Source organism: Paramisgurnus dabryanus, chromosome 12 (genome assembly GCF_030506205.2).
Source record: "Paramisgurnus dabryanus chromosome 12, PD_genome_1.1, whole genome shotgun sequence".
In the NCBI taxonomy this organism is placed as follows: Eukaryota; Metazoa; Chordata; class Actinopteri; order Cypriniformes; family Cobitidae; genus Paramisgurnus; species Paramisgurnus dabryanus.
In genome coordinates, this window is record NC_133348.1 from 16,868,870 (window position 1) to 16,885,580 (window position 16,711).

The following is a 16,711-nucleotide window of genomic DNA, read 5'->3' on the forward strand; positions in this document are numbered from 1 at the left end:
AGCAATGGTTCTTGATATGTGTTGAATGGAGTGCTTTAGTAACACTGAGGGTATGCTGAAAGAGGATCTCAGCCTTCATGTAGAAGAGATGTGCTGATGAATCAAAAGGACACCAGTAACAACACATTTTTACTCTTAAGATTGAAGAGGTCCTCAAGACTGCTGTGAAAAAAACAAGGCTGTGCAATAAAAAAGACCTTGAGTGAGAGAATGCAAGGACTGGAAGGAAGATTTTTATTTTATTAACAAATACTTTGTATGAAAAACAAACATATCAGTGGGATTAGAAGCAAATCACACTTAATCAAACAGTGGCTTGATCTTAATGGCTTGATTAACTAGAAACATATGGGTAACTAGAAGTCTATTAATATAACGAGGATGCAGTTCTTGAATCCTTCCTCCAGTTTCATGTAGATCACATTTTAAAGCATTGATTTGTAGTTGTAATCAGCAGCACCCAAGTGTTTTTTGAAAAAAGTCAAAATCTTTGACCATGCATCCAACTGCGCCTCTGAATGGGCCTTGGGCTCCCCACCAAAATAAACCACTTGGCCTGCTGCGGCATGATAGTTTGCGAGACAAAATGGCATATAGGGCACCTCAATAAAGTGACCTGCCTTTTCATATGCCACCAGCTCGTAGTTATTTTTCCCATGCGCTTTGAGTCTATCGCATGCTAATCTTGCATAATAGGCACTTTGCCAATTTCTGTCAGCTTCTGACATTATAAACATAAAGCTACCCGTAGCACGCTCAATGGGTATAACACATGGGTGGTTTTCTTCAGACATGGGGTCATTCATAACATCCCCAATATCTAACATGCCTGATGGTGTAAAATTTATTCTACCAGTGTCCCAAAGCAGGGGTGGAAGGCAAATGTCTTTGTAGTGGATAGGCACCAGTGTATTTGCATTACATCCATTGATCCAAACTGTAGCCGATATGCCAGACAGGAAAGATGCCATTGACAAAGCGAGATCTCCACTTTTTGAGATAGAAATTAGGCCTATTTTTTGGCCTTTGACCTATGAATAAAGGTAAGAAATGCTGGAAATGACTGATGTAGATTACCAATATTCAAAATTACATTTGTGATACTTTTGAGAGATTTTGCTGTGTTTTGTGCAACTGCTTAAAATGCTTTAATAACAAGGAAGGGATGTGTGTGTATACTGACCTCAGGCTGCTGTCGCAGAAATGTTATACCCTCTTCAAAATACTCCAAATCAAATTTTTCGGCTTTTTTGGGTAAATCTTGATAACCCTGAAAGGCCAAGGCTAACACAGCAAACCCTTGCTTTGCCAGCAGAGCTGCCCTCAACTCAAAAGGACCTCCTCTGAATACATATGTATCCAAAATCCCAGGAAATGGTCCTGTTCCTGAATAACAAATACACTTAGCATTAAGACCTTTTTTTTGTGCTTTAACAAATTTCAATCTGAGTCTGACCTAAAATCTATTAGGAGTATTAGACGGCATCTGTCCATTTTCACCACTGAGGGGTGCTGTAAGACACAGAATATGTCATGTCAGTTCATAAATATAAAAATAAAAGTGGGATTTAACTTACCAGGTGGCATGAAAAGAACTCCTCTGATTCTGCCTTCGGTTAAAGGAACTCTCCGGACACCTTCAGCCATGCAGTGTCTCTCATTTGTCGCTTTAGCAATGACTTTATCATTGCTTAACACCTCAATGTCAACAAGAGCAGGACGCGTCACATCTGTTTTTGCAAACTTGCAGATTTGCTCATCAGCTTTCAGTGACCAGAATAAGCCCATTGGTTCAATACCGGTGTAGCTGCCACCAAGCGAGGGGTGTCCGCTAAGGTCAACTTGACCACTGTCGTCTGCTTTGTATGTGGCTGAAGCTTTAAAGACAAAACCATTATCATCCGTAATCTGTGAGCGCAGATCCACGCGTTGTTGCGGATTTAAACCCCTTACGGTCACGTGCACTGGGTCTTCAAATGAGCATTTGTAACTGGGCGACAAACCAATGTTGACCCCTGTGGTATATTGCATTTTTGCAAGAGTTTTTCTTGCGAATGGTCGAAACACGAAGTTGACTGCCGACAACATTTCAGCCGTTGGACAATGACCAGGATGACGATGGTGCCCTCTAGAGTTCGGAGGATACGGAAGTTTGGATAGTTATTTCTTTGAAGTTTGTTTTTCTGTCTAAAACAGACAAGTATGATACCTATACGTATAAGATGAAAAATATTACACCTAAATAACACATTATGGACAATTCAAATTAAATAAAAGTATTTAATAAAAGTATTTAATAAACATTTATAATGTAACAATAGTATCAAGTATCATGTGAAGGAAAATGCCGTTATTCAAGTATCTGTTGACAGCTGAAACAGGACCGTCTGTGTTGTATTGCCCAGCTTCTTAAAAGTTTTTAGACAATACTATAGACAAAAACCTGTCAATTAGAAACGAATAGAACTTGCATAACTCTCAAAACATTTGATACAATTATGAAATATATAGAAGGAATATATATATTTGTATTTATATATGTTTGTTTTTCTATTATATGTATATTTTTTACACAGTTTCCAAATATTATTTTTCTATACCTGCATTTCACTTAAAAACTGAAAGGAATGTGGGTGTTCATATATTTAGCTTTTAGTATAAATAATCTCGCAAGAATTACTATATGATTTATAAAAAATAATAGCACTGCTTATTCCAAGTTACAGCTGATTTCTCATGAACTAGCATATCTCCTAAACTCCGCCCCTTTCTCGTACAGTTCGGCCTGGTCGTCATGGAGACGGTGTGAGAGCGAGGCCACTGGTGGAGCTCTGAGCGCTATGCTTGGGAGGTACTTCGATCTGGCTCCGCTGCTGGCTGCTCTCAAAGCTTCCCCGTAGACGGATGATCAGATCAAGAAGAAGAGCCGTCAAAATCTCCAAAGATATTTATACTGACGACGATTGTTATAATCCTGGTATTTTCATTCATTTAAAGCAGCTCCATGGTAACCCGATACTGACTGTTGAAGAGGAGGGCATTCACTGGTAAGATCTTTTCTTTGCGCTGTGAAGGTTAACGTTAGTTAGCTGAGCTAACAAGGTTAGCCACGCAGAGTGTTTATGATCAGAACCAGTGGTTAGCGTAAATGCTAACATTTACCGATAGCCAAACGATTAATTCTTTACACTAAAATACAGAAACAAGAGTAGTTTGGTGAGTTACGGACTTTAATATTTACGGACACGACTATCCTAGCTCGCTAGTAAATCGCAATCTTATCCAAAGCACTGTTTCGATCACACTGTATCACAAAGTGTATGTATTATTAATAATCCCGATTATTTTAAAAACACGTACACCCCACGCTCCTTAAGATTTAAATTAACGAGTTTTATGTAGAAAACATGATGTGTAATTAAAGTGTCATAACGCGATTACAAAAGTCGCCGGTCGGGCGATGCGGACAAAGCCTGTTGTTAGCTTGCTATTACCTATAAGCTGCCATTTTACTAAGCTGTTAAATATTTTGGTTTTCATTAGTCAACGTATATTTCCGTGTTCGTTAATGTTTTGCTTAGTCGTGTATTTTTAAAATCTGTTAAGCTATTACCTATGTATGTGGGGCGCCGACAAAGATATCAAATATCTGTGTAGGGTTTTGGTTTTTTGCGTCAGCCACCTACTAACTACTTACTATGACAGTGTTACCGTGTTCATGTCGTGTTTTCTTTTGATAATATGTATTTATAATATTCGTTTTATTTTACTGTGATGCAAATAGGCCGAAGCGCATAAAGTGAAAGCAAACACATACGCACTGTGCCGTAAACAGTGTACACATAGCATTGGGGGACTTTAAAAACTAGTTTTCTTAAAGTTCAAACAAATCTTTCTTTTAAGAAGAAAGCCTAACCATTCGCTATAATGGTCCATCTTTTCCTATCCTTTCTTATTTTTGTGTATTTGTATTGTGTTCATACTGTATCCACAGTAGTTTGACGGCAGTACTTACAGTCTGTTCTCTTTGTTGTACTCGAGCTCGGAACAGTTGCACGTGTCGGCGCGTGTGACTTTAAACCCGAGAATACTGGGGCTTATTTCTGATTTATACAAATAACTACAATATCCTTCAACACACATACACACTTAAGTAATCGGGTTATGTCCTGCTCTAAATAGCTGTCAACTTTTGAACTTAAGGTTAAGGTGTATAAACGTTTTGTTTATTTCAGAGTGGGTTGAATGCCTATCGAGTCGGGGAGGTGAAAATGTCATTGCCATTTCTCGTCGTAAAAACAAGATTAGTGTTATCATCTGCCTACGACTAAATTGCGTTATAATGTGTTGGTTATTCTTATTACAATCAGCATACAACTTTATTAACTATTTCAGTCGCAATCTTGGACTATCGGAGCTTTTAACTTTTACATTTATACATTTGCTAGACGTCACTTACTTTATGCATTTGACAGAGAGACTTCCATTCAGGTTCTACATTTTCTCAGTATTTTCTCAGTTCCCGGAATCAAACCCACACCCTTTGAGTTGCTAGTACATTGCTCAACATTTCTTAAAATGTTATTTAAAAGTTCAAATATTGAAATATGGATATTTTGTGCTTATTGTTGGATAATTAAGCTGTTTGTATAGTGTTTACAGAATTAACCTATAAGGGAAATGCAGCTATGGCTTGAACACTTGACATCTTTTAACCACAAACCCCTGTGGACCACCTCTTTCTGTGTGTGTAAAGATGTAGATAAAGAAACGGTGTGAGCATAATACCCTGAACAAGAGACTCTTTCTTAACTGTCTTTGACTCATGCCTGGTTCAGGCTATGCATTTTTTGTATGTTGTGATGTCACTGTGTCAGGTTATGCGATTTTGACTCCTGAGGTCTTGTTGTGTTGTGGATAAAAACTAAACGTTGCATCTCGACGGATAATCGCTTACTGTCCTTAACGGTGTGAATGATGTCATCAAAGAGGCGGAACTAGCAACCAATAATCATGAAAATCAAATCATTAATGAATTATTTGCTATAAAGGTAAGGGTATTGTTGTCGTTAGTCAATATAACAGATGTGGGGAAGCTGTTATCCACGACCAAATAAAAAAAAATTAAACATGCTAGTGTTTCTGTCAGGAAATCGTGAATACGTGCTATATGATATAAAACAATCGAGTATTTCATTCTGACACCCACTGTCGTTTACAAATCACCCTACGACAAATGGATCATTCTAAAATTAAGACAAAATCGTATGGTTTAAAGTGAACCGAGCATAAGCGTCACCGTTCCCAGATATAAATTTTCCTCAAACCTGTTTTCCTCTCTTTCTCTTTAGATGTGCTGAACGGTTTTGCATTTGCCTGTTTCTTGCCTTTTCGTTAGAACCCAAAGGCATCTTTGGTATGATAAAATGGAACATGATGGCAGGAACCACGTTGACGCATTTCTTTTGGCGTCTGGCCTGGTTATGGCAGTATTTCCTACTTCAAAAGAATTGACTGGTGTGACAAGATTATGGCTTTATTTGTTTTTCCATAAGATTCCGTTTAAATCCTAAATAAATCTGGTTAAACCCTTTGAAGTTATTTGGTACTCATGGTTAACTACCTCGAACAAATCTTTAATTCATTTCAATAAAAAAGAAAAACTTTCCAGCAGCTGTGTTATTGCTGGTAATTTATGTAGCATAACAGCCCTGTATTCTTGCTGTGGTCCTGCCATCTGTACAACACCTAAGTGATCAGTCACTTTACCAAATGCAGCCTTATTTGCTGCTCTCCCATTCTGGGATTCTGTTGGCACTGAGCAGTTTGTTGCAGAATGTTCTTCTGCGGCAGTCTGTTTAGTACATGAGGCAGCAGGAGGGCTCCTCTTTGCCAGTGTGATGTACGTCACACTCCTTGTGCTTTGGTGCCAACCTGGTGCTTCTCTGTAGTGAGGAAAGGTGTGGTGATGGCAGATTGGCATCACATAGGGGCCATGGATGTATAAGCAGCATCCTGCTTGTTCTGGGGACCTGAGTGCCCTGTGACTGGGTGTCTTAAAGCTTGTTCTGCTTTCTTCACCTCTTGTCATATCGTCGCTGCCCAATGAATCTCACGTATGTCCAAAATGGTTACTTTTCAGGAAGTGACAAAAACACTGTATTTCAAAAGCAGTTGAATGTAGCGTTGTCATACTTGGTACAGCATTTTTACATGTAACCATATTCTTGCCAGTGTAATGATATAATCCACATTTGACCAAAATTTAGTTTAAATGGACATACGTGCATATTTTACAGTAACGGTGGTCGATACGCGTTCTTCCGATCATTTATTAGAATGGCCAAGTCGCGTTTCATATTGACAGATGAATACGCTCAGTTTATTAAATAGCCTACGTCTTAGTTTATTAAATACACTTAGTTTATTTAATATTAATTATAAATGTATTAAATGTCTCATGCAAACTATGAAGGGACAATGAATCAATACACTGACATGGTAATGCTAGACAGATACTTTGTTTGCACAGTCCTACTGTAATTTTGTCACTCAGACGTACGTCTGGCGTCAGGGGGGAAACGTTTACCTCGATGAAGGAAAGTCATTGTCTCACGAGGCTATGTTTATTCGTCTATCCAGTGCTGAGCTTCGATGATACTTTACGAGACCGGCGAGATGCTTCCACAGGGCGGGAGATACGCGGCGTGATTGACAGCTTTGACACCAAATGGATATACGTGAAAATCAGATGACATGATTTCACAACTTTTCATTGGCCATTTAGATATGTGAAGCATACTGTATACAGAAATGAACCTGGACATTCAATCCGTCGAAAAATCTCAAAATCGGCAAAATGGGCATACGTGGTTTTCATCAGACAGTGACGATAAATAACTTAGGCTTGGCCAACACACACATGTATGTCTTCTGGAGGAATGTTGACAACTGGCTAGTTCTTACTTAGCAGAGCCATCTTGCACCTGCTTTCAGTTGTATAATGATCGTGGCGTCGTTTTTTCTCTTGAGTGCAACCTAATCTGATTCTGACTCTCAGTTGTGTCAGTTTGCTGATAGTTTTTATACAAAATGTAAACAACAAGCCATATGCCACATAGATACTTTACAGCTACAGCATCTGTACTTTGTTTGTCATTAAAAGCCAGCGTGTGAAATCTAGCGTGACTGCAGTTTAGTTTCTCTGTTCTCATATCTTCTGTTTGTTTTCGGTAAAAACCCTGTTGAAAATAAAAGGATTATTTGCATGAAACATCCATTGCATTGTTGGCTTTTACTGCACTGGAACTTCGGACTGATTGTAAGAATTACAGGATTTACAGTAACAGTACAGTTAAATGTGTTAACAACACCTACGCTTTTAGCTCAAAGTAGGGCTGGGCGATAATTCGATAACGATAATTTTACCGATATAAACTTTTTCGATAAAACGATAAGGACAGTTCGATAAGTGATCGATAATGTTTAAGCACTGTGCGTAATGTTGAGCGAGCACTTCCGGATGCGGCACGCGCTCTTGGTTTACGATCACAGTGACAGTCAGACTTGAAGGAGTGGAAGATGAGGCAAGTTATTAATTTATTAGTAGAGACCTATGATTTTCGCGATGCGGATAACAAGGACGGAATCACGGAATCCAAATGCGCGGAAACATTTTCTTGTGTGTAATGTTGGACGCGCAAACAGGGTTCGTCAAACACAGCAGACACAGGTGCGTGCAGTATACTGTACTTTCATTCAGCGTCCGCCTTGCGCACGCACACGTCCTCACAGCTTTAAAAGTATATTTACAGGACATTCACAAATTCAGGAAACTGAGGAAAAACAGCAGATCCACCACTGCAGTGAATATAGTGTTTGGGTATGTGCACTCCCACAGCAACGTGACACTCTTGACATCCATTTATCAGCGTCTATAGCTCGTATATGTATAACACACGCGTGATCACTGAACTAAGTTTTCTTTCTTGTTTAAGTGAACATAAACAGCTGTTACTCAGTATATTGAAACTTAAAGCAGTCTGTCTTGGGTCTTAAAGTGACAGTAGTCTGCTGCTTTTGTGTCAGAAATGTGTTGATTTCATAACAAATAGATTTACATTTAATACAGATGCATTAAAACAAGATTTTAGTTTTTGTATTTGTCATGTTCTGAATAAAAAGTAGTTTAAAACCATTATTAACTGTCTGGTTTTTACAATTTTCATTCAGGAGCAAAAATCTGCCTTTAAATTTGACAGGAGTAAAGATTTGTTATTTATCATGATAATTATCGATATCGACTGATATGTAAAACATTTTCTCGATAATTTTTTGGGTCATATCGCCCAGCCCTAGCTCAAAGCATTATTAAATAAACCAAACTATTTAATAAACATGTTGGCACAGGGTGGTGTTTTAATTCGGTGGAAATCTACAGAGCTTTCTATGGAACAACTTATTAACACGCCTTGTTTTAGCTACTCCTCCAGTTTTGGATTTAATATACTTTTTAAAGGGAGAGTTCACTGAAAAATTTACATTTTGTCATCGTTTACTTACCCTCAAACCGGTATAAATTTCTTTGTTTTGCTGAACACAAATAAAGATATTTAAAAAAATTTTAATAGCAAAACAGATCTGGGGCAGCATTGAAGTGGTCAAGGGTGCCCCAGATCTGGTTGCTTACAAACGTTTTTAAAAAATATCTTCCTTTGTATTTAGCAGAACATCAAAATGTATAGAAATTTGGAACAACTTAAGAGTAAGTAAACGCTGACAGATAATATAAATAAATAAATAATACATGTGTGCTTTGTGTCACCAGGTTCAGCCGGCGTGGACTCTTGCTGCACAAGCAAGGCTAAAAGATGTGCAATGGAATGGTAGCGTGTGAGACAAGAGCCTCGCTCGCTCACAGGGTGGCCGGCACATCCCTGCTGCTCCTCCTCCTCCTCAGTATGCTCCCTGCAGGTCAAGCTTCAGGTAAGATTATTCACAGAAATCTCCTCTGTATCTTCAGCCTCCACTCTTACAGTCTTTCAGCACTGATATGTTCTCATATTCTTCACAGTGGTTGGTAAAGTGCTCACAGCTTCATTGATTTTGTTTAATATAATATCCTGAGTGTGAAATCTCTAATGTAGGCTGTCTTTTGTGTTGGGCATTGGTCTGTCAGTTTGTTGTATTGAAGTGTTTCTGCACAATTTTGAGTCACGGATGGTTTACAGGGTCAGTGTTATTTAGAAGAAGCCTTGATTTTTAAAACACAAAACAGAAGGTTTGGGTGCAGGAACAATGTCTATTGTTTCCACTATTCTGATTGCTCTGATAGCAGATGCGACTGTTAGACTTAAGCAATCGGATGCATGAAATGAGCATCGTTTCTTTGTTTTCAGTGGAGCATCTGGGAGGTGCTTTAGGTGGGGGATGGTCTCTCGCTCTCTCTCTCTCTTGCTCTCTCTTTCTCCACAGGGTTATGTGTTAGGCAGTTGCCCCTGTATATGACAGTCTCATCTAACATAGCTCTGTATCCTACACTACATAATGGATTTGAGATGGACACCCACAAGTTTTCAACCACAGAACGCATGGCCTTGTAACTTGAAGGCTCGACAAGCCATTGTCTAACTGCGTGTCACTAAAACCACACCGCTATCTCTTAATAACACATGAACACAGCCCAACCAAGTGTCATTCGTGCGTATATATTGAGTAAACCATTAAATGCATAGCGTTTGGGGAGTAAATGATATAGGAATGTTGGCATTCAGTGAAAGTGCTGATACCATGTGGCTACATTTCCATATTGATTCGATTGCACCGCAAGGTCAAACCAGGCACTGAAATGTCCCGAGCGATGCCTGTGGTAAAGGCATGATGTGTGTGTATGCATGGGCGTACATCTGCGCATACACGTGTTTGGCATGAATCTAGTACATCGGCTAAACGCCACACGTTCGTCCTTCTCACAGCCTGAGCAGCAGACAGAAGGGATGATTTTTCAAGGTCGATAGATGAAAGTCTGTGGATGATATTGTGTCATAATGTTGGCTGTATATTCTGTTTACCCCTTTCCCGTTTTTTTTTTTCTGCGTCGTGACCCTCAAAGATGAAGCATGTACTATTTAATAATTTCAAAATTTCAAAGGAAGTCTCACCTTAACTAGCCATAACAACAACAGCTGTTAGTTAAAGTGATGTGTTATGGGTGCTAAAGTTTAAAAGATTGTGGCTGATAGCGGTGCACTTCACTTTCGAACAAGTAGTTTGTGAAGGACCTGGGATTCTTTACCATGGTACCCTGTGTTGGTCAGACAGGTCATGAATCTCTATGCATAAACTGCCATACTTTGGCTATTAAGATGCAAATGAGCTGATCTCTGAACTAGGGATCAACCGATATGGATTTTTTTGTGCCGATACCGATTTTTTTTTTCCCCATCAACCTTAGCCGATGACCGATACAGGCTGCCGATTTTCTTGAGCCGATATTTGTAGCAGATACTGCTTTTGCTCACTGAATTTACATAATAAAAATTACACAATGATGATGCCAAATGTTACAATGACGAGGAACTCGTCAGCAAAGGATAGTGATTTCTACCACTTTACTACTACAAATATATATATAGATGAGAAATAAAAACCCACTTTGTCCAGCTATGATCAGCTGTTAGGCCGAGCTTCGATGTTGTCATGGAAAGGTTGGTTGTTTTTAGTCACATGACCTGCAATCGCTTGCGGCTTCCAACACTCCGGAAAAAACTGTCGGCGAACACAGCAGCCACATATCGCCGATGCGATACACATAAAATTAGCAAAAATCGGCTGGCCGATATATATCGGTCTATCACTACTCTGCACTAAATGACAGTGTTGTGGTTGGATAGTGAAGATTAACTCTTTCACCGCCAGCGTTTTTAAAAAAAGTTGCCAGCCAGCGCCAGCGTTTTTCATGATTTTCACCAAAGTTTAATGCCTTCCAGAAAATGTTTTTCTTTGAATATATAAACATACAATATACCAAATGAAAGAACAGACCCTCTGCTTTCAAACAAAAAAAAAATTTCTTCCTACCTTCAGTGGTTCTTTTGTAATCAGCTTTTGAATATGGGTAGGTTTCTGCAAAAACACCTCATTTTGAGTAAAAAGCAGAGATAATTCCATTTTTGTGACGGACTTTTCATAGAGATCCCATTCAGAGCGATCTTTAAAACGGACATGCAGCTGCTTGCCATAGGGCAATACTTCCGGGTTTAAAAAGTTGCGGTATTATATTATATTATATTATTGCGGATAATAGCGGTATTGCGGAAAGACGGAAAATCTCGTCATTGGCGGGGAAGCGTTTTCTCTTAATTGACGAGATATCTCGTCAATGGCGGGGAAAGAGTTAAGGGGCTGTACTATCCCCTTCTGACATCACAAGGGGACCCAAATTTCAATGACATATTTTTTTACATGCTTGCAGAAAATGGTTTACCAAAACTAAGTAACTGGGTTTGTCTTTTTCACATTTTCTAGGTTGATAGAAGCACTGGGGACCCAATTATAGCACTAAACATGGGAAAAGTCCGATTTTCATGATGTGTCCCCTTTAAGCAAACTCGCATAAAAGCATAAAATACTCGCTATAATCATTTTTTTCCCTAAAATGATTTTAGAGCACAAAGCACCGAGATGTACAAATGCACCAGATAGTTTTTCTTAAATGATGTAGTTTAAGATTGTAGTTTAAGTTGCTTTATGAATTGACTATTGCATAAGCTTATCAATCTAATGCAAACAAAAGGAAGTAGCACAGGAAAGCAGCAGAAAGCCTTGCAGTGCTCACAGGCTAGGGCTGGGCGATATGACCCAAAAAATTGTCGAGAAAATGTTTTCCATATCAGTCGATATCGATAATTATCATGATAAATAACAAATCTTTACTCCTGTCAAATTTAAAGGCAGATTTTTGCTCCTGAATGAAAATTGTAAAAACCAGACAGTTAATAATGGTTTTAAACTACTTTTTATTCAGAACATGACAAATACAAAAACTAAAATCTTGTTTTAATGCATCTGTATTAAATGTAAATCTATTTGTTATGAAATCAACACATTTCTGACACAAAAGCAGCAGACTACTGTCACTTTAAGACCCAAGACAGACTGCTTTAAGTTTCAATATACTGAGTAACAGCTGTTTATGTTCACTTAAACAAGAAAGAAAACTTAGTTCAGTGATCACGCGTGTGTTATACATATAACGAGCTATACACGCTGATAAATGGATGTCAAGAGTGTCACGTTGCTGTGGGAGCGCACATACCCAAACACTATATTCACTGCAGTGGTGGATCTGCTGCTTTTCCTCAGTTTCCTGAATTTGTGAATGTCCTGTAAATATACTTTTAAAGCTGTGCGGACGTGTGCGTGCGCAAGGCGGACGCTGAATGAAAGTACAGTATACTGCACGCACCTGTGTCTGCTGTGTTTGACGAACCCTGTTTGCGCGTCCAACATTACACACAAGAAAATGTTTCCGCGCATTTGGATTCCGTGATTCCGTCCGCGTTATCCGCATCGCGAAAATCATAGGTCTCTACTAATAAATGAATAACTTGCCTCATCTTCCACTCCTTCAAGTCTGACTGTCACTGTGATTGTAAACCAAGAGCGCGTGCCGCATCCGGAAGTGCTCGCGCAACATTACGCACAGTGCTTAAACATTATCGATCACTTATCGAACTGTCCTTATCGTTTTATCGAAAAAGTTTATATCGGTAAAATTATCGTTATCGAATTATCGCCCAGCCCTATCACAGGCCAATGAAAGTGCAGGCTTTTTCAGTCTGTGAGAACGACAAAAAGCTCCCTGAAGGCACACGCTGAAGTCACTCTGTTTTTAGCACTAACTTTGTGATATCCAGGAATTTCTCACGTTATTCACATCTTACTCCGAAATACTACTTCCATATGGTTTTATGTTAGCTATAGTGTTACTTCTCACCTAAACACGGCAAGCAGGCAATTGCGAATTGAAAATAATTGAACGGATGAGGTGGTGACATCTAACAAACAGCTCGTAAAATGCTAATCCGATGATTTCTTCTGTTTTGAATCATGTTTACAGAATTAAGGATGTTTTAAACTCGAGAAAACGTGGTTCAATGTTAAGGGATTCTTGTACATGGTAGTACATTTGTTAAAATTTTTAAAGGTATCATTTAATACACAGATGTAAAATAAAACAGAAGCAGCATTCTGCTCCAGGATGTGGTTTGTGTGGGATCAAGAATGCAATAAATTCCCCAATAAGTGTGATGAATTCAATGCGGTATGTAAATGTCTGTTCTGTTGTATTGTGATACTTCTTGTTCTCCAAAACTTTAGGTAGGCAATACATGTGTAAATGCCTGCTTCCCCTCTTCAAGTGAGAAGTGAATGTTTTTCCCTCAAGGTTTCGAGTTATAGTCATGTAGGCTTTGGTAAAGTTGTCTGCTGTAATAAGGTGCCAGTGTCTCTCTGGATTGAAACACAACTGTGGGCCACGTGAACATGGCCAGGTGAAGCACTACAAGTTAGGGCAACAAACTGCCTGACAGCTATCGATTGCCTCAACAGCTGCAACCACATATGTGATGAGAACTTGAGTGGAGGAGGCTGATGCTTGTTCTGTTGTGAGCACTTACTCTACTGTGGTTTTAATCTGATTTCCTTTCTACCATAAGTATTCAGCAATTTAGAAACCGTTATAGATGATTCCTTTACACTGATGTTATCAGACCTGGAGTGCATTGCAGTTTTTTGGGTGAAGCTTAACTTTGTGCTTAACCTTATAGTTCTCGTACCAAAATATGAATCATACAAAACATAAATCCATAAAGCACCAAAGTGTAATCCAAATGAAGGGAAATAAGTGAGAACAAAACAAGTATGCATAGTGTCCAATATATCAAGTTAATATATTGCCTAATGCTGCGTTCAGACCAGCCACTGTCGAGGCGTGAAGCGAGATTGATATCAATGTTACGTCAATGTGAAGACATGTTGACGCGCGTCTGGAGGTCTCACAGTGCGAATGAGGTGTTTAGCGCGGTAGACCCGATTCCGCCTCATTCGCACGTCTAGTTCACGGCAATGAAGCTAGTTGAAAAATTTAACATTTTAATGCCGCGTTAACCAATCAGGAGCTTGCTCTAGTAGTGACGTGATTACAGAAAGCGAGCGGAGTCACAGAAGCCCTCCCATGACGCAAATTTCCACGTGAATGTCACAATGACTAGAATTTTACGAGCGAATGAAGCGAGTAAACTCAAAATGTTCAAGCGTCAAATGCGGCTGGTGTAAAACTAAGTCTTATAAGTTGCAGTGTACAATACAACTTCATAATTAAATTGATCTGCTTTTAAATGGTAACAGTGTGCTTGCAAAATTACTAACATCCTTAGTTTAGCAAACATCTGCAATATGCCAAATCTTTTATGTTTGTGTGGGAGCTGGCTCATGGGATGTCTTTGCTACACTACAGCTAGGAATGACATAAATCATTCTTGTTTATTTGGCCAAGTCAGTTTGGTCAAACATCTTGTTTTCATTGTGATAAAACAGTTATATGTGTTCTTTACTTGATGTGTACTTGCAGTCCTGTAACCTTTATTAATACACGCTTGAAATGCATATAGGGTTATTTTCTGATTTGCAAGAGTGCTCATGGGCACCATTCTTAGTGGTTTACTGAAACCAAAATACAGCTAGCTTAGCATGTAGCATGTTTGGTTTTTTACATATTTACCCAGGCACACCCCTCCACACCCTTGTATTTGTGCTCAAACACAGATGGCAATCTATTAAGAGTTTAAAGATTCATGTCTAGTCAATCATTACTAGGAAAGGGCTGTAATGGGAAATAGGATATTTTCTTGAAATTGCTTTTTATAATGAGAATCCAATATTAACCAATTTTTTTATGTCTTCCCTTTTTCTTTCTATAATCTATATTTTTTGCTCTCATATGTCAGTGTTTGCTAATTTACTCACTCTCATGTTGTCACAAACCTGTATAAATTTCTTTGTTCTGATGAACACAAAGGAAGATATTTTAAGAAATGTTTGTAACCAAACTGATCAGAAGCCCTATTGACTTCCATAGTATTCCTTTTTTGCTGCTATGGGTGTCATTGGGGCTTTTGATTGGACTTTTTTATTTTTGGGCGAACTATCCCTTTAAATATGCTACAGTCTGTATTTCCAATATTCATTACACATGAGGGAAATCACACAATTGCATAATTTAGCACAGTGGGACTTATAAAAGCTTTATTAAAATCTATTCTCGTTGCATTTAATGACAATATTCTAGCCTCACTGGTTCTTCTCATGGTGATGCAAGCTGTGTCCCATTTCAAGGGCTGCAACCTTATGAGCATTCGACCTTAAAAGATGAGCACTCGGTCTTTCAAGGTGGAAGCCTCAGAAGTTCGCGAAGAGAACTGAAATGAGACGGTCTAACCTTCGGAGGATCCATAATTAGCATCACCTGCTGCACGCGCCCGCCTGCACGTTTCTGACTTATTAAAATAAATATGACATCAGAAAAATTATTATTTTATTTTATAAATATGGCACGTTGATGTATATTAAACTATTCAACAGTTTACCAAATTAATCAACCTCATAAATAAACGCAACATAAAAAGAATATTATTAACACAAAACATAACTTATAATACTAAAACAGTGACAAGAAAAAATGTTTTCTGATAAATACACTTTTATTTAATAAAGGTTTTAATTGTTCATTTTAGAATATCCACCCATTATATGCAGCCGTTGCAGACGCGCAATGACTCTTGGGATATCCTCGGCTGTTAAGGATCCATTCGTTCTATCCTTCACATCGCGGAGAAATGAGGACGCATTTTGAGGCTTCATTCTCAGCATCCTTTGAAATGGGACGGCCTTACTGGCCTCAAGTCGCGCTGCTGTGACGCAATCGGTCTTAAAATACGTCCTTAGAAGGTCGCAGCCTTTGAATTGGGACACAGCTGCAGTTACAAAATGTACACCTTTCGTTATATAAGCCAGCTTTTCATAGACAAACAAAGGAAATGATAAGTAAAAATAAGTAAATCATTTACAAAGTCCTTTTAAGGAAGTAAAAATGTAAGTGACTAACAGACGGGCAGTTCCTTATATTTGACCTTTTATGTCACACTTTAAATCAATGACAATTTCACACATTTGGAATATCCACATTCTTGCTTAAAACTGAATTTTTATGTCTACTGTTCCTTTAAGAACTGAAGGCTTGTTTTAGTTTAAGGCTAGTGTGAATAAGTGTCTATATTTGTTATTTGATTTGCATGTTAAGAACCAATCTCATGGTTTCACATGATGTGACTGTATTCAACCAATAACATAAGAATTTAAAAGCGAAACTATTCACATAAACATTTGAAATGCAGTACTCCACCCTTTCTTTTCTTTAAGGATTGCAGACAATTCCCAAGTTTAAAACTGTCCCTGCTTCTGAACAAACTGCACCATCGGTCCACATGGACCACATTTGGTGGCAATTCACTGTCGACCCTCTAATGGCGCTTTTCCATTGCATAGTACCCCACGGTTTAGTTTAGTTTGGGTCGGGTCAGCTTACTTTTGGAAGCTTTTCCATTGGGTGCAGTACGTAGTACCCGATACTTTTTTTCGTACCACCTCGGTT

At 38.6% G+C, this 16,711-nt stretch overlaps 2 protein-coding genes across 3 annotated transcripts in view; one reads left to right on the forward strand and one right to left on the reverse strand.

Annotated features, from left to right (window-relative positions):
- Nucleotides 1-217: 217 nt before the first annotated feature.
- Nucleotides 218-2,144, reverse strand: LOC135738788 (acyl-coenzyme A thioesterase 1-like). Its single transcript, XM_065256895.2, has 3 exons — nt 1,578-2,144; nt 1,184-1,386; nt 218-1,031 (listed from the first exon to the last, which is right to left on the reverse strand). The coding sequence occupies exons 1-3, from the start codon at nt 2,086-2,088 to the stop codon at nt 426-428; spliced, it is 1,320 nt and encodes a 439-aa protein (XP_065112967.1). The 5' UTR covers nt 2,089-2,144; the 3' UTR covers nt 218-425.
- Nucleotides 2,145-2,804: 660 nt separating this feature from the next.
- The window catches only part of susd6 (sushi domain containing 6), a 32,230-nt gene continuing 18,323 nt past the window's right edge, over nt 2,805-16,711 (forward strand). Inside the window, exons 1-2 of one of the 2 annotated variants that reach the window (XM_065256896.2) lie at nt 2,805-3,047; nt 8,828-8,985. In XM_065256896.2, the coding sequence (XP_065112968.1) occupies nt 8,871-8,985 (115 nt within the window). In that variant the 5' untranslated portion in view covers nt 2,805-3,047; nt 8,828-8,870. The remainder of the gene's footprint in view (nt 3,048-8,827; nt 8,986-16,711) is intronic. The other variant, XM_065256897.2, reaches the window with a different exon arrangement.